General features: G+C 42.0%; 2 protein-coding genes across 2 annotated transcripts; one reads left to right on the top strand and one right to left on the bottom strand.

Moving 5' to 3' along the window:
* Window positions 1-4,003: 4,003 nt before the first annotated feature.
* On the bottom strand, window positions 4,004-13,069 carry LOC109469028 (tau-tubulin kinase 1-like). The gene is made up of 10 exons (XM_019767418.1): window positions 12,922-13,069; window positions 10,801-12,118; window positions 10,186-10,315; window positions 9,333-9,464; window positions 8,708-8,841; window positions 7,845-8,000; window positions 7,039-7,192; window positions 6,133-6,408; window positions 5,251-5,532; window positions 4,004-4,818 (listed from the first exon to the last, which is right to left on the bottom strand). Exons 2-10 carry the CDS (start codon window positions 12,103-12,105, stop codon window positions 4,370-4,372), a joined length of 3,018 nt encoding a protein of 1,005 aa, XP_019622977.1. The 5' UTR covers window positions 12,106-12,118; window positions 12,922-13,069; the 3' UTR covers window positions 4,004-4,369.
* A 2,529-nt stretch (window positions 13,070-15,598) lies between these two features.
* Window positions 15,599-16,935, top strand: LOC109468689 (guanosine-3',5'-bis(diphosphate) 3'-pyrophosphohydrolase MESH1-like). Its single transcript, XM_019767004.1, has 3 exons — window positions 15,599-15,742; window positions 15,918-15,973; window positions 16,468-16,935. Exons 1-3 carry the CDS (start codon window positions 15,616-15,618, stop codon window positions 16,843-16,845), a joined length of 561 nt encoding a protein of 186 aa, XP_019622563.1. The 5' UTR covers window positions 15,599-15,615; the 3' UTR covers window positions 16,846-16,935.
* The last annotated feature ends 1,113 nt before the right edge of the window (window positions 16,936-18,048 follow it).

Genomic DNA, 18,048 nt, shown 5'->3' with positions numbered 1-18,048 from the left:
GTACAAGCCGTTCTAGGAAAGTTTCTCTTAAAATGAACAGATACAAGACTAAAAGGGTTCTTCCCCAATAAATTCGTGACATTTTGGTAGGCGGGGTGAGCCTCAAGGTCAATAACAAGAGCGAAAAAGACCTGGAGTAAAACCCCCATAAGAGCCCATCGCGTTTCCCCACTCGCGAAATGGCCAAATCTGGGAATGAGCGAGGCTTCGTTAGCGAGATACGGGCCTTTTCGGAACGGGGGCTCCAAAACGGGGGTGTGATAGGGGATGAATTTCTGCTTTTTCAATTTTAGAAAAATGAAACTTTTGACATTTTTCGGTTACCTATTTTTTATAGTATACTCCTTGTGATCTCTATTATATTCCTGCTTAATGTCCTCCAAAGAATTATCTTCATTCTCGAGTTATACGTGAAAATGTGTTTTTGCGATCAGCTGATCGCTTGCAGAAGTGGTCACAGTATTGCAGAAGTGGAGTTTTCGCTGTCGGAGACATTACCATATGAATGAAAACCAAGCAGATGTTAGAGGGGATGGCATGTCATTCGGTGATATATGGGGCCTGTGACGTAGTAGTTTATGACGCAGGGCTGAGTAGCCAGTTTAGCCTCTACCAGGCTTCGGGAGGCAGCTCGGGAAAGAGTAGAAATCGGCCAAATAGAGCGATAGCATGCCAGGGGAGTTGGTCTGCTGGAGAGAACAGTTTGCCGCTTTTGCCTCATTTGGCCGATTTCTACTCTTTCCAGCTGCCTCCCGAAGCCTGGTAGAGGCTAAGTTTAGATCCTTAGCTCAATTAATATTGTTCATTAGCATTAGCCAATAGTTTGTTAGCTGATGAGAGCAGCTGTTAAGAATAATTAGCTAGCCCGCTTGCTTTGAATTCAGTCGAGATCAGGTCCCAGGTTAGTGAACCAGGTCGTGTGGCATATTCGCGTGGGCGGCTAGTCGGCAAAACATTAGTGTAACTCTAAAAAGTTTAGTTCTTCTTGAGGCTTCAAGTTACCGCCCCAGTAAGTGTGCAAGCTACTCAGTTTTGGTGAGTCTGTAATTGTATTGTTGTCTTCCTTTACCCTTGATTGTCCTAAATTATCCCGACTGCTGAGTGTGCCTCTCTGTAACTTGTAAAAAGCTCGTTCCGTTTGTCCCCAGCCTGCCCGTTGATTGTTATGTACGGATTGCACTGCTTTACATGTGCACGATTGTTGTATGTACGTGGTGCGATTCGACCGAATAAACCAGACTGTAAACCAATATACTTGGCCTTGTGTTGGTGATAAAAGAGCCGTAGTTCTATACCGCAAGACCCACATGCGACAGTACAGTAAGATTGGGCTAAGACCTCATAATATCAGATGTAAACATTGCCGCCTGAAATAGGGGCTGGCCGCGGACAAAACAAGGCGATGGCAGGGAAATCGGCGGCCCTCGACTTCAAGAACCACATCCTGAAGAACTTCGGACTTCTGTAAGTCACTTACGGCTCCAAGAAAACCGTGGCGATAGCTTCCACCTTGGTAAAAACGAGGACGAAGTGTTTTCACGTTTGTTTTTTGGTCAGCGGCAGCCATGATGATGATACAGGGGCTGTACCTCACACTGGGACCTGTTTTGAAACCGCAACTAGACAGGTCAGTGAGGGCCTCTAGCGATTTATCTTAGAGCTGCAGTAACAGAATGCGGGTGTCACAGACAACGTTGGGTCCCCGTTTCCCTGTCTCCCCTTTACCATATATGGAATGCAGGTGTCGCGGACAACGTAGGGTCCCAGTTTTCCGGTCTCCCCCTTGACCATATATGGAAACCTTTACCATATATGGAGGTGCTTGCCAGCAAGAGGTTTGGACTGCAGTAATATCCTTCCGCAGTTAGGCGGCGCTTTTGAGCCGTGAGCTGAGCCAACGGAGATTAGCAGCATAGCTAGCACGCTATGCTTTGCATAGGATCGAGAGTGGATGCCAGACACCAGCGCGAGACGATTCTCCCTTCGACCGGGGGACGCAACACGGCCCGAGCCCAAAATTGGCGGCCGGCATGGCTTCTAATCTATCCGTCGGGCGATAAAGGACTTTGGGAAGGATGCCAACTTTACGTGTGCCGTGAGGCGAGTCGAGATATGATGCCTGGGAGCCGGTAGTGACCGTCGTGGAGGACCGGTTGACCAGTCGCCCGTTGGTCGGTAGCGACTGTGGGAGCGGACGTAAACTAACCAGGACGGTACCCAGGCTACCCGGTTGACGGGATCAACAAACGCTGGGCCCCCGGCGCTAGAAAGGACTGTGAAGTCCCCACACTAGGGTATTATATTCCTAATTCCGTGCGTAGAATACATGTAAGGCTTTGCATGCCATCACTCTCCTCCCCCGTAGCGGCGGGGCGTATTGCTCTTGGGTACCGAAGGAAAACGGCTCACGGCCCGATACTAGTCTGGCTCGTATTGTAGCTTGTCCCGTGCCAAGGACTGTACTCAGTGAATTAAACAACAATCGTTCAGCATATTCCTACTTGTTATCCGTTTTATTGTTTGTTAACGTTTAGGTTTAGACTAGTTTGCCAAAGTGAGTGGACGTGTGCGTGTATGAATGGGGCGGGTGCATGGATGCCAAAAAAAAAAGCGGCGCTTTTCAGCCATGAGCCCCGCACTCAGAAGAGAGGCGGTCGGCCTAACAGTGAATCAACCAAAGCGGTTCAGCTTTATATATTTCCCTGTAAACATGTATTTTCCGTTCAGCTGTGTGTATGGGCTAGCTAGTAAAGCAGCAATGTACATTCCATCATCGTGTGTATACAGATAACTTTTTGGACTGAGTGAGCGAGTGCCGAGTGAATAAAGAAGCAAGAGTCAAGTCAAGAGCCTAAGTATTCATTTGATCTGGGAGGTGTATGTGAATGAAGGTGTAAAATCAACGGTGAATGAACCGGTACGATGGCATATTTTCACGCCAGACTACGTGTATTTTGCTTGCGGTTTGGTTCTGTGACCCTCTGGGCCTGGCAAATGTTTCTAGATAGCTGTCCTAACATCTGCTTGGTTGCCATTCATATGGTAATGAGCTCGGCAGCGAAAACTCCACTTCTGCAAAGGCAGCGACGCGTTCTGCAAGCGATCAGCTGATCGCAAAATCACGTTTTGGCTCATAACTCCAGAATAAAGCAACTTTGGGCGAAGAAACTTCGCAGGTATGGAATAGTGTTTGTAAGGAGTATACTGTGTCTATAAGGAATCTTAAAAATGTCATAAACTTAATTTTTCTAAAATAGAAAATGCGGAAATTCATCCCCTATCACACCCCCGTTTTCGGGTCCCCGTTCCGAAAAGGTCCGTATCTCGCTAAAGAAGCCTCGCTCATTCCCAGATTTGGCCATTTCGCGAGTGGGGAAAGGCGACGGGCTCTTAAGGGGGTTTTACTTCAGGTCTTTTCCGCTCTTGTTCTTGAACTTGCGGCTCACAACAACTACCAAAATATCACTAATCTATCGGTAAAGAACAATTTTAGCCTTGTATCTGTTAATTTTGAGCAAAATATTCGTAGAACGGCTTGTACGAACGGCTGAAAATGAAGCTTTTTGTCAATATTTCTTACCATTTCAGTGTTCACGAAACCAATACTATTTATTAGCTGACCGTAAAAAAGCCTTTTATATCATTCTATAAGCACCTAAAATAATGAAAACACAATGAAAACAACAAGCATTTCTCCTATACAAGTACATATAATTGTATTTATAGAAATAGCTAGAAATTGATACAATTTTTAGTTAATAATAGTAGGTTATGTCTCGAAAGTTTGTACAAAATATACAACATTAGAGTATTGGTAATATATTTAAAAATGTATTTTTATCTAAAAATATACATGTAATATAATAGCCATTTCATTTTTGTACAAAATCTAATATTTTCAATTATGTACACATGTTGAATAAAAGTACATTTCTACATAATAAAACTACTAGTATATGACACCAACTAACATTACCAACTATCATTTAAAATGTGTTCAATTTGCACAATAGCTGATGAATTATGTGGCGTCACCTACTAGTACTTCTTTGGTACAACATTTATATACAAACTGCACAATATCAAAACATTTGACATCAGACATTTCTATATCGTTTGTTGGTCAGATTTTCCCCATTATGACAGTCTACCTAAAAGTTTTGTACAGAAAAAAAATGCACTAAACTGCCATTATCATGTTTAGTGCACATTTCACTACTGTAACAATTTCTTACATTCAAGACTTCTGTTTAACATTCAAGACTTCAGAAAAAAAAATATACACCTTTTAGAAACAAATTATATAATACTATATACTGTATTCCTTTGGAGGACATGGTAGCCTTAAATTCCTTATTGCAACCTTAAGTTACTGTTTTGGTACATGAGGGTTTGTGAAGTTACAGGCTAAACGACTGATTCCTTGGGCTCCGGACCCACTTCTCGGCCTGGCATCTAGAAGTTCCTGTCTATCCGAAGAGCTAGACTGTACATTATCACTAGGATCTGTGTTTGACATTTGTGACATTGCAACTGATGTAGGTTTTGCAGCAGTAGACTGTTCACTGTCTATATCTAAGCGTAGAGTCTTCGGGATTATACGTGTAGGTTTGGAAGGTGTTTCCTGACTTCCAGCTCTGTCGTCATTCTTACCGAGTTGAGAAACTCTTTCATCATGATCTGAGGAACCAACAGTTGGTTTGCTGCTGACAGAGTACGGAGTGTTCGGTGGACAAGCTGGCTCTGTTGTCTCTGGCCTGTTTGGTGTAAGCTCAGTGTCCTGGGAAGTTACTAGGGAATCACAGTCAGCTGGCAGATCTGAGGTTGAGAAAAATATTCAAGATTCATTGATTAGATTCTGTAGAATATGAAGCCATTTAAAAGAATTAGGATATGATAATGCTACAAGAATCTAGACTTTTTCTACATACAGTTGTAGTAAAATGTTACACCAAAGAAAAAAAAGGGACTGGACAAGTCCTTTATATTAATAACAAGAAACAGTCATGCCTTCAAATATCTGTCATCAATCAAGAATTGAGGTGTTCAAACCATCAAGCACAGTTGGGACATCATCACTAGAAAGCTTTAAACATAACCCCTGCAGTTGAATGTGCAAAGATTGAGTGTAACAAGTTGTTCGGTGTGATATACTTAGTAGCTAGCTGCCGCTGCGCCGCGTGCCTGCGAAGCTGGTGTGTTATGCTGAAGGGCAGTTATACAGATACAGATGGACAGAGAAAGTCTTACCCCAGTTTGCCATGGCCATATCTGGTCCCAGTTCCAGACTGTCCATCCCTGAGGCCAGTCCCAACTCTCCCTGTGCCCAGGTCCTGTACAGGTCCACACTCTGGGACAGGGTGTTGGTGGGGACGAAGCTTGGCATCTTCATAACCGGTCCAGGCCGGTCTGTACGAGATACAACCGGTCCAGGCTGGTCTGGACGACCCACGGCCAGTCCAGGCTGGTCTGTATGACTCACAACATCATCTGCAACTTGGCAGGACCCAATAGGAGTGGTGGGAGGATTGGCTGTGGAATAAAAATGACACATGTTTAAATAGCAACAAAAGTTCAATTTTCATATTCCTTATGTAACTAGATAAACCATGTATTCTAAAATCCAGTGTAAAAGTACCTAGAACTTTGCTGTAAGAGCATGAAATTGAGCAGTAAAGATCTTTGAAAACTGGACATAAAAACCAAAACGGTTCAGGAAAGTGCTGTTTCTACATGGTTACTGTAAGACAATTGGACAACCACTTTCTGTGTGGCATTTTAAAAAAATACACAAGACAGAATTTGGAACTATTGTCAGTTGATACATTGTACCACGAGAAATGACAAGTTTGAGAAGATTACGTGAAAGTGATCTCGAACCATTTTAGCTCATTGAAGAGCTAATCTTCTACTGGTCGTGACAGAGAAGACAGACGCTATGTACAGTATTTACAGGTTCATTGTACCGGGGAAATTCCCCTAGCTCTTTTTGACAAGCGCAATGAACAGTGGACCACAGCTTAACGTCCTGTCCGAAGGACTGCGACCCTAAACAGTAGCGTGCATGTCGGGTGAGCGACATCAGTCGGGATTCGAACTCCCAACCTCTTAGTTCAGAAGCAAGATACATACCCTTTTCTTCCCCCCTCTCCAGTTCCTCCAGCAGTTTCCTCATCTTCTCCAAATCTCGTGGGTCTGACACTTCCGTACTGGCCTTAGTGGACTGTGCGCTGTCTGTAGGTGGGGAGGGGGTAAGGGCACGAGGGGGGGCACCAGGAGGGGGCGGGAGGACGCTGGAAGAAGGTTGGACAGCTGTAGCGCTGAGACAAGAGGCTACTGAAGCCTTGAGGCTGCTGGGTTGTAGACTGATGAGGGAGGCATCTTGAATAGAAGTCGGTTGACCAGAGACTGTGAAAAATAAATGACAAACCATTTTGGATCGTTTTACCCCCGTATGTTTCAAAGTAAAAATAATTGTTAGTCAGTAGTTACAAGTGTCATGAAAACTTGACAACGTACATCATACAGACTATTAATGATTGCTACTGATTTTGTCTTGCAGAAAAAGAGTTTTTAATTCATGTATGCATGTTTTACTCTCCAAGCAGAGGTTTGGGTTTTGGGTTATTTTGGCGTGTTTTTAGCCTGTAGAAGTTGGGTTGGGTGAAGCAAAAAAGAAACCCAGATTTAAAAAAGTCTGAAAACATGCCAAAAATAACCCAAAACCCAAACCTCTGCTTGGAGAGTATGCATGTATTACCTTTTGAACCTTCACTGCAATAAATGGTCACTAATATAGGAGTCCAGTAAAGTCAAGAAACCTTTGACCCAGTAGTGTTGATGTCACACTTCAAAGAAGCCACGTGACAAGCTTCACTGGGTCAGTCTACTGAGGAAGACCAGAGGGACTGGTTGAAAGCTCTAGGTGAGAGAATTTTTTTTTGTGTTGGACCAAAAGTTTTAACTTTAAACATGTAACTGACCAACACAGATGAACTTTCATGACAGTATAAGAAACAAACTCATAGATCTCCTTACCTTGCTGGTGCACTTCACATGCGATGTCCAGTATAGCTTGCGCCTGTGGTCGTTCTTTCCGACACTGGTTAAAACAGTGGCCCAGTAGTTGTCTGAGTGACCCATGGGTGGTGTGGGGGATGTCGTCCAGGATTCTATGTGGGTAGGCTCCAATCTGAAAATTCAAGCAAACAAAAAAAATCAACCTAAATCCTCAACTTAGGTCAAACCAATTTAATGTGTTGTTTCTCAGATTTGCTTCTTCATTTTTTTTTCTGATTTGCAAAAAAAAAGATTCTGGTTCTGAATCAACTCTACAGTTGAGGAAAGTCCTTTTCTTCCCAATTGTTACAGCTTTTCCATCTATCAAAATAGTAGTTTGATTAAAAGTTCAAAATTCATTGTTGAAATATTAACCCAGCCTTTTGTGCTGACTTCATGGCTCCTATCATACCATTTGGGCTATAATAGGATGCCTAGACCTGTTTTTATTTTTTTCCTTTTCGCCCTGTCGCTTCATATTTTTTCTGAAAAAATCAGAGAACCAACCAACCAATGAAACTGGTGTGGCCTTACCTGTCAAAAATATTACAAGTAAGGGCAAGTGTTAACAGAATTCTACTGTACGGGGAAAGCTAAGTTTTAAGTTATGTCAAACCATAATATGCAGTATTTTTACTACAATGAAATAGTTTTAGAAAAGTGTTACTAGAACCAAAATACAATCATTATGTAGTTGTTACGTGTATCACTAAAAACCTGTTACAAAAATAACTGAACTTGTGTGGCATTTAATGGGTAAATTTTAGCTACTTTCAGCTGCATACCTGGTAAATAAGTTGGAAGCTGCGGACGGCATATTTCTGCCAGGGGTGCCTCCCCGTGAGCATGTGCAGAGTGGTACAGCCCAGGCTCCAGATGTCTGTAGTACAGTTGTGTTCCTCGGCACGCGCCATCTCTGGACTCATGTGGGTTGGGGTACCCTGTAGTACAACAAGTATCACCAATCTCATGCTAACAAGTACTGTAATTTAATCTATAAAATCACTTTATGTTCACGGTAGGAAAAGTCTGAATAAAATGGACATGTCCGTGGAACTATATGTTCACGGTGGCAGTGAGCAAAAAGAAAGTCGGCAAATTATTTGTTGATGATAATGATTATCAGTATAAAGTTCTCAGTACTAAAGTGACTGCAAAAACTGCAAAAAGTACCTCAAAAGTATGGTGATTTACAGTATAAATGGAGTATGATATTGATGTAACAGTGGGGAGTTTATAGGCGCTACCAACTGACCCGGCCAATGGGTCTAGACCTTTTAACGGAGTGGTTAGAGCATCTGGTTATGACGCTCTGGTGCCCGGGAGGTCGTGGGTTCGAACCGGGCCGGCCTGGGACCAGAAGGGTTTTTTACTGGCTTCTCCTGTTTCTTACATTGACACCATACATGTACATGTATTAACAGTGTGTAAGATATAAGTACATTGTGTACTGTAATTCACTGTAATGATAAGTTCACAGTGCAATTTGAAGTCACTGTGTAAACCATGAACTTGTAACAGCAAAGACAGTTCTTTAGAATTAGCCATATGATAACTGTTATTATTGTGTTAACCTTCTACCTGCTGTAAAATCATGTAACCAATGATATACAAAATGGCTACTTCAGTGTGATAAAGGTTAACGTACCTTAGGTTCTCTCTCTTCCTCGTGAACCCACTTGTGGCCTTTAGGGATCCTGGTGGCGGAGCCAAAGTCGATCAGTTTCACCTGGACCCTGTCTGGTTCTGTGTCGCTGACTCGGCATAACACAGCATTGGCAGCTACGAGACAAGAAACAAAAAAACTAAGATTTGGGTATAAATTCAGCACCAAGGACAGGGCATGTGTGAAAGTCCCATTGTGGAAAGTATGATGTACACAACAGCGAAAACAATCAACATTTGGACACAAAATCAGTACCAAGGACAGACCATAAACCATAGTAGAATGAAAAGAAATTTTGGGAAAATGATAAAGGAAGCTAGAGGGCAGAAAGAAAAATTGCATCACAAAAAACCAACAACTTGCATTCTGGTAACCTAAACTTTTTCCCATTTTTATCAGTCAAAATGGTTGTTAAAACCAGTCAAATCCATGTATAATATCCACAAATATATACTATAATCCCTGATCTCATATCTGACAACATTTTTTCACAAATGCTCTTTAACACCTTTAACAGCAATCAAAACAGTCTATTGAAATTCAATAGACCAACCCCAACCCTGTAGCTGACTAGTGAACCATCCCCTGACAGTAATATTTGCCCTACCCTTGACATCTCGGTGAACGATCCCCAGCTTGTGCAGGTACACCAGCCCTTCCAACAGTTGTATGGTGATGGCCAGGGCCGTGGGTTCTGACAGACCAGCGTTCTGGTTAATCACCCTCTCTACTACTTCATCTGTGGAAGAAATGAGAAAATGTTTTGCATTTTAGATAATTTCCTAGAACACTACGATCTATACAACGTTATGTCTAACAGAATTAAATTGCCTTCAAACTACATAATATAAAAAATTTAGATAATTTAGATAATTTTCTAGAACACTACGATCCATGCAACATTATGTCTAACAGAATTAAATTGCCTTCAAACTACATATAAAAAATTTAGATAATTTAGATAATTTCCTAGAACACTACGATCTAAGCAACTTTATGTCTAACAGAATTTAATTGCCTTCAAACTACATGTAAAAAGAATTTATGGTTGCTGAATTTTTGGCTATCACTACAACCTTACTCAAGAAAACTGAAACACCATCTTTGTAGACATTGACATAAATAAAGAAAAAAGTTACAGCCCAAAGTCTGAGCCAATTTGTGGGTTTAAAATTGGTGGGCCCTGATATTTTCATAAATGAAGTTTTTTTTGTAAACATTATTATGCTATCAAGTAAGGGTACATGTGAGTAAAAGATAACCCAAACAATTTACATTGAGAAAGTTGACAAAGGCTAGACATCCAGGTAAACAATATTCGAAGTCAAATCAAGCTCTTAGTAACAACTGGAGATATTACGGAGATTATTTCCAGGCATTTTGAGTGACACAGCATCACAAAAATGAACTAGTTGTCACTTTTCACATATGAAGAAACTATCTAAAATTTGCTGACTCACCGCCCAGATACTCAGTACAGATGTGCATGGTGTTTCCATCTCTCACCACAGCCAGCAGTTTTACTACAGCAGCATGGTCCAACTGGGCCAGGATCTCAACTTCATCTGCCTCAAACCTGTCCATATCCACCTAATCAGCAATAGGGACAGCAGGAAAAATAATGGAGAAAATTCCATTTTATAGGTAAAACAACACGCAACAGTAACATAAAGGCAGGCAATTTGTAATATGTTGCCAATTTGAAATGATTTTGTTTACAGAGCACAGGGGTACTTCTCAACTTTAGAAAAATTGGTGTAAATAGATCTGCAAAGCAGCATCCTTGTATAATGCAAGGAGTCTTTGCTATATTTAGTAAACTGTACATCTGGGATATTCTGCATAAGAGATCTCTCAAACATGCCATTTTTCAAAGTGACAGATACATGTAACCCGGCAGATACTAGTAAAGGTCTATTGAGATTATAGCATTTTGTGATATTCTGTTAACAAAACACACAAGCTACCAAGATGGTGACAACAAAAAATCCAGCTGGGTTCCTATATCCTGTAGGCTGATGGCCTATACTTGTCCAATACTTCAAGCAGAATTAAGATCAGTTCAATTTTCTCACCTTCTTCACAGCAAAGTAAGGCTGCGGCTGCCCCAGGTGAACTGTTCCAAACGTGCCCTGGCCGACCGCGCCAATGTCGTCCCAGGTCCACTCAATGTTATCCATGAAGAACCCGTCCCTTCCCTCTGGCACCCTACCATCTTCCCGTAACTGTGTCCACATTTTACAGTAGTGTGCCACTTGGGATGGGCTTATGGTATGGATCTGTCTGCTGGGAGACCTTTCTGTTGATACACTAGCATCAGTTCCATCTCTGGCATCATTTACGTGCAAAGATGTTGGCCTTTCAATGCCACTAGCTTCTTCCTCTATCTCCTCTACATATACCACACTCCTGTCGTCGAGTTCTCTTTCTGAAACTGACTGAGTGGCACTTTCCTTTGCTCTACGTAGGAAGTCTTGGAAAAGTCTTATAACTTCGTTGTATTGGCTACAGGACTGTGCAGCGTTTTTGTGTGCCATGTCCAGTCTGGTAGCCAGGTTTTCTAGGTCCGAGCCAGTGTGGTGCTCCTCTCTTAGTTGGTGCGCTGTGATTCTCTGTACAGTTCTGGCTGTGTCCTGAAGGTTACTGACTACAAGGGTGTGGTTTCTGTGGTGTTGTTGCAACTCCTTCACTTTGTCCTCTGCTTCCTTGATCAGCATGAGGTCATTGTCCTCCTGGTCGTTAACCTCTCCATCTTCTACATAACCTTTTCCCAGCTTTCCCGTTGGACCCTCTGCTCCAAAAACTGCGGTGTCGTCAACAACGTCTTTTACTTTCTTGGACCCTTTTTCAAAGTCTTGGTCTTCTTCTTCCTCTAATGAGCCAGCATCTTCTTGCTCCTCGTAACTTTCACTTTGCTGCTCTTCTTCTTCATTAAGGTTCTCAGTGGCACTTAAGGATTCATTCTCTTGGTCATCTTCTTCTAAAGTTTCAGCCTCTTCTTCTACATCATTCTCCCTCTGTGGTCCATACAGCGATAAGTTATCCTTAACAAAGTCTTTGGATGTGGCCAGTGCTGCCTTATCCTCTGTGGTGTCTAGCACAAGGACTGGATACTTCACTTTTTCTCTGCTTCCTTCTTTGGTCACAGTATTTTCAGGAGTCCTGTTGTCCTTTGCTGTAGCTAAGGCCACTTTTTCTTCACTCTGGTCCATGGCTGTGACTGGAATCTCCTCTTGGGTGCAAATATTTTCTGTCATGTCTTTTTGTGTAGATGTAGTTGTGGTGTCATCTGTGTTAGGGATCTGTTTGCCTTTGTCGTTGGTTGGAGAGTGAAGTAAACTGTCGCCAGCACCATCCGGAGGGCCTCTCTCAGTCTCCATACTGCTTCAAAATCTGTGGGAGGACATAGAAATGTGTAATATGTGTGTTAGGCATAAACTGTTCTCACACCTTCAAACTGTACATACCAAATTACATGTACATTTGTACTATGGGGTCCCTTTCTTCACATGTAAAATGTTGTGCTTGTGTTACTGTACCTTTTTTTAACCCTGCGGTCGTGTGGCGTAGCGGCAGGGTGCTCGACTTGTAACCGAGAGGTCCCGGGTTCAAGTCCTGATATGCCACCGATCTTGTGCCCTTGGGAATGGCACTAATTTACATGACTTTCCGTTTCTTCACTTAAAAATGAAAATGAGTATTGTCCTGTTCCGTATTTGTCCTCTCTCTGCGTTGGTGTGCCATCACCATGTCTAGTCATGAAATGTTGGAATAAAAAAAAAACTTTAAAAGCTTACAAGAGATGGAATTCCAGTGGATAGCCTGAGGTGCCAGACCTAGCCTTGTGGTAAACACGATACTGTACTAAAACCAACTTTAGTGGCCAAAAGAAGGCAGGCAGATCCCTTTGTTATCAACTTAGTTAACAGAATGTGGCCACTATCTAACGTTACAGAACTAGTGAAATGTTAAAAACATACACACTTTAAAGTGAAGGACACAAATAACTTTAACAAACCTTCTTAGACATTTTAGCAGCCTCATACAGTCATTACAAGTAGAAAACTTGTGGTTAGTTTCGTGATTACGTGTCCTTATACTTAAGTATACAATTACACTTCCTCATACGAACAAGTTTCACTTTCTATTCCACCTTAACACCTTCTACTCAGTACCGACAATTCACCTGTACATACCTGTACAACACCTGGGGCAATGCCTCTCACTTTCTAACACCTAATCTTCAATAAAAAAGTAATGTTTCTTCAGAAAAGTAAGACTTTATGGCATTTCTTTGTAAACTTGACCAAGACAAGATGGCGGTGTGGAAATCCCCTGCGAAAAACACAGGATCACCTGACCGTGACGTTTGCACTACGTCAGGTGTTTTTTGTTTTCACCTGAAGGGTCAAAGGGCAACCAATAGGAGATCTTTCAAATTAGGTCAGCTGATGTTTACACTATACACAATGGGCTGGGCTTACTTTAAAGATTTGTCTTTTATTTGGTCAACTTTCTACAGGAGACGTAAAGTTACATTGATAATTTTGAATCCATTTAGCACATTGAAGTTATGCTGGGCAGTTTTAAACAACAACTTGAGTTATGCAAATATGCAAAAGTGTAAAAAGTTATTATCAAATATCCTGTTGCTGTGTACCTGCAAAGTTCAGGCGTTCATACACTAAACAATGTGACATTACATACAAAGTTTGGATTTAAAAAATCTTGTTAAATCTGTTGCAATTTGTGGTCAATTAGACGTAAGAGAATGTTAGAGAACATTGATGTTACATATAACAGTTAACTGTTAAGGTTATAATTGTATAACGTTATGCATTTAACTTTAAACCATAACATTGGGTTTTCTATATCCACACTGTATATCCAAATAAGCAGTCTGAATTAATTTGAACCTCTTTGGTACTCAATTTTGGTTGGAAAAGAAATATCAGTGTTAGGTATGGTTTTTTTTTTTGTGCCCAAATGCTAAGATTGTGGTGGTTCCAACCCCGTTCAGGTTCGGTTTGAGGGATTGCAATTGTCATTTTGGATCGTATTTCTGTCATTGGAAGAGGAGCCCCACACGGCCCCCACTCTAGAAACATTGTTTACAAATCATTTCACGGTCAGTTAGCAACAGGAGGGACAGTTTAATCCCTACACCTCAGGGGAGCAGGCCAGGACTTGCCTCGAGCTCTCAAAAAAGCCATTGTTCTACCCATGGAGGAGGGCCTGCAAGCCCTTTTTCGTAAGGCGTAATCAGGCCCTTTTAGCCTTCGTAATCCGTAGGCGGCCATCCAAAATCATCGTAATTCGTAATCGGTACATTAGCCGTAACGCGTAATTGGTCGTTTTTATTCTCCGTAAAGCGTAATTAGTTACTTTTATGCGACGTAAAGCGTAATCCATGAGATCATAAGAGCGTAGGCTGACTTCAAAATGGTCCAATCCACAACCGATAATGCCGTCCAGTCAAAATGTAGGTCTCAAAATGCTGGAAATAGCGTTTCAGGCTGGTTAAAACTAAAATTTCCCGGGGGGATGCCCCGGACCCCCTAGCAGACTCGCGCCTGCGGCGCTCGCTGACGGACACCTTCGGCGCCCGAACTTGAATCTTCGCCCCCCCCCCAAATCAAAATTTCTAATCTCGGTCTTTGTGTAGTGATATTGCCCCCGTTCTGGCAGATGAGTGAGTTGGGACACCATAAATCGGGCCTGGTCTAGGCTGAATCAAGGTGAATGGAGTGCCCCACGACTAGGAAGCCAGTATCCACAGCATGTTCCTCTATCGCCATGGCTCAGTGGCGCGCTCGAAACTCGCTGATCGGCTTCACCTTCACCTATCGCCCGGTGCCTTCGGCTGCCACCGGTTCGAACCCGATTTCGGGTGATTTTGGCACTCGCCAGAACTTGTCTTCACTCCTAAAAAAACTCCTGGATCTAGCGCCTATGCGCCAATCAACACAAAGGCAATAGTTTTGACGTAGAACTATTAGTTGCTGTGTTTTAGACGGTCGGGAATCCTCATGATTTAACGTAATTCGTAATCAGCTCTGAGAATTTAACGTAATTCGTAATCGGCGGCGAAAATTTGGCGTAATTCGTAATCAATACCCCCCCTTGCAGGCCCTCATGGAGGTTTTTTACCTCCATGTTCTACCACAGCACAGAGCGGCAAACTTTCTTTCCTCCTCTAGCGCAGTTTTTAACCTCTTTGAGCGGACCAACGAACTTTCAAATACATATTTGAATCTCCTCAAGCGGACTATTTAACTACACTGGCATTTTATCCATCTACTAAAGTTTGTAGCCACCTCTAAAGTCTGGTACCGTTAGAACTTAGAGAGCATGGGTTTTTCTGCCATGGTTTTTAGAGGCTAACGTTATAGGGCTAATGCCAGGGCCCCCGGCCTTCGACTTATAAAACATCTTACACCCGTTTACTACCCTTCAGTAACTTGTCTTATCGTTAAAACAGAAATCGAAGGATCAGGAAGCGTACAAACCACGCACAAAGCCTGTTTAGGCGGTATTTTCCTTTACCTACCTTGTAAAACTCGGTCCCGCTACTTCCTGGTTCAGCTCCGTTCAGCTATATCCGCTAGGTGTCGCTTATACAACAGTATTTTACTACTCTCCAAGCAAAGGTTTGGGTTTTGGGGTGTTTTTAAGGTGTTTTTAGACTTTTTTGATCGGGAGTTCTATTTTTTGCACTTTTTTGTTCTTTTTTTCACCTTTAGATTAGGTGACAGAAAAATTTCATTGCAATAAAGAAACCCCGTTAAAAAATGTCTAAAAACACGCCAAAAGTAACCCAAAACCCAGACCTCTGCTTGGAGAGTAGTATTTTACGACAGTCGCAAACCGACCTGACCTGAGTGACCAAAATGGCGGCGGACGCGGGAAACTTGGTGACCGAACAGCTGATCGAATGCATGAATTTCGCGGCCGTGAAGCACAAGAATCAGCGCAGGAAAGATCCCGACAAGACTCCGTACATCAACCACCCTATAGGTAAATATTTCAGATACTCTTGGCCTAGAAAAACTTGTACGATCTCGTTCCGCAATTTTTTTCCAACTAAGCCTTGTTCCCACTGTGGCTTGTTCCCACATTCTATGTTCCCAACGAAAGTTCACACCAGATTGTGAAGAAAGACTTCCCTGTGTTGTATTTTGTGTATCTGCAGGTGTCGCCTACATTCTGATGAAGGAAGGTGGAATCACAGATGTCCAGGTGCTACAGGTGAGTCCAATTCAGCAGGTGCAAATAAAATATTAACAGGTGTCAAATGCCTCTGAAGTTTTCTTCTTCTCCTTCTTCCTTTAATGCCCAGGATCATGACACACTGTGATCATTCAAGTGCCTTTCGATGACATGGCAGGATTCGAACCCTGAACCGCTTGGTTCTGATTATAAAGCTCCGTCTGTCATGTACTAGTAGCTGTTGTTGTCTTGAATGTGAATTGTACCGGCTATAATTTTATATCAAGAAGCTTGCTTATACATTGTAACGCTACATTGTAACGTTACATCTTATTGTCTATTTCTCTTTCTCTCATTGGAACCTAACCGTTACTCGTTCCAGTTACACAGGTATACTGTTCTGTCCTTTGCTACTGTGTAGTGTATTTTCAAGATAGAATGCTTCTTGATTTGAGGAGATACGTGCAGCTTTCATGGTGGACATTCATGGTGCCATAGTTGGGATAACTGAAGTTACTTTGTTTCCTCTTCAGGCTGCCTTGTTACATGACACAGTGGAAGACACTGAAACCAGCTTCGAGGAGATCGAAGAACTCTTTGGCGCGGAGGTTCGCGGCATCGTCGCTGAAGTCACAGACGACAAGACGCTACCCAAGATGGAGCGCAAACGTCTTCAAGTGGTCAACGCCCCCAAGAAGAGCCACAAGGCCAAACTGGTGAAGCTTGCTGACAAGTTGTACAACCTACGTGATCTGGAGAGAGCAACTCCGGAGGGATGGACGGCAGAACGCGTGACCGAATATTTCCGTTGGGCCGCGCAGGTCGTCGAAGGGTTGAGGGGAACCAATGAGGCGTTAGAACACATACTTGACGAACTGTTTAAGGCGAAAGGAATCTTGCCTGAAACATGATGATCATTAATATGTTGTCATGATTATGTTTACCTTTGCAGAAGGAAAACATATTGTTTTTGCTCTGTTTCTTCTTTTCTTCTTCTCCAAACAAAGAAGGTCAATGACCTGAACCAGACGTCTGTCACCATGGTAACTAGTGTTGGGTTACATCATGATGCAATTTATTGCACCATATATATATGAATGTGTGTTTGAGTAAGAATTAACAGAGCAGACCATATGTGAAGGTAAACATTATGCATTTGCTTTGCAAATGTTACATTTCTAGTTCCTATGTATTTTGACTTATGTAGGATACACAATTTAGCTTGACATTTCAGCTATTCTTGTGGTTCCTGTCCTATATAAAAGGAATACACCTATGTTGTTGTAGAGCAAGGTAAACCTAGGAGTGCTAAAATATTATGTAATGTAGATTTTACACTTAGTCTTGTCAGGACCTGAGCATGTTACTCTCAGAATTCGAAGTTAAATTGGAGATTGTGTAAAGGCAGTCTGTTAGTGACAGAATGTTCTAGATGAAAAATTTGCAAATGATTTCAATAAAGGCAAATATCTGTGATTTTACAGAATAGATATAAGTTAAAAGTGTGCTGCATAAGAATGGTAGTTTAATATCAGGTGTATAGATTAAGTAATGAGAGGTGTGGCAATTTTGTTTATTGTTTTTTTAATACATTTTCCTTTAATTATTCTAAAATTTTTCCCTTAAAAATTGACTAGCATCTTATGCACATTGTTTCTGGCAGAAGTGAGATTAGGATGTAAGATGAATACTAGAAATGCTGACAAGGTGTAACCTATGAACACCCGAATAAAAGACTCATGGTCACATGGTCTGTACAGTGCTTTTTATAGCTAGTATTCACCATCTTCATATTTTCAATATTTAGGCATATTATACTTACAGGTCTGTCCAAAAAATTGCCCACTGCTATTCAGCGGTCATCTTCACAAACTAACCGACGAACACAAAAGGTCCCCTGCAGCAAGATTGGAACATTCCCTATGTCTGATTTTTAAACTTGACCTTGGTCTCATCATCAGTAACTAGTCTACCAAAAATCAGTAACATCTGCCTATCTTTGCAAGAGTTGTACTCTTCACAAACTAACCCACGAACACAAAAGGTCCCCTGCAGCAAGATTGGAACATTCCCTATGTCTGATTTTTAAACTTGACCTTGGTCTCGTCATCAGT

Source organism: Branchiostoma belcheri, unplaced genomic scaffold (assembly GCF_001625305.1).
Source record: "Branchiostoma belcheri isolate BF01 breed outbred unplaced genomic scaffold, Haploidv18h27 scaffold2, whole genome shotgun sequence".
NCBI classification, from domain to species: domain Eukaryota; kingdom Metazoa; phylum Chordata; class Leptocardii; order Amphioxiformes; family Branchiostomatidae; genus Branchiostoma; species Branchiostoma belcheri.
The sequence above is the reverse complement of the archived record's forward strand: the minus strand, read 5'-3'. Positions and strand labels throughout refer to the sequence as shown.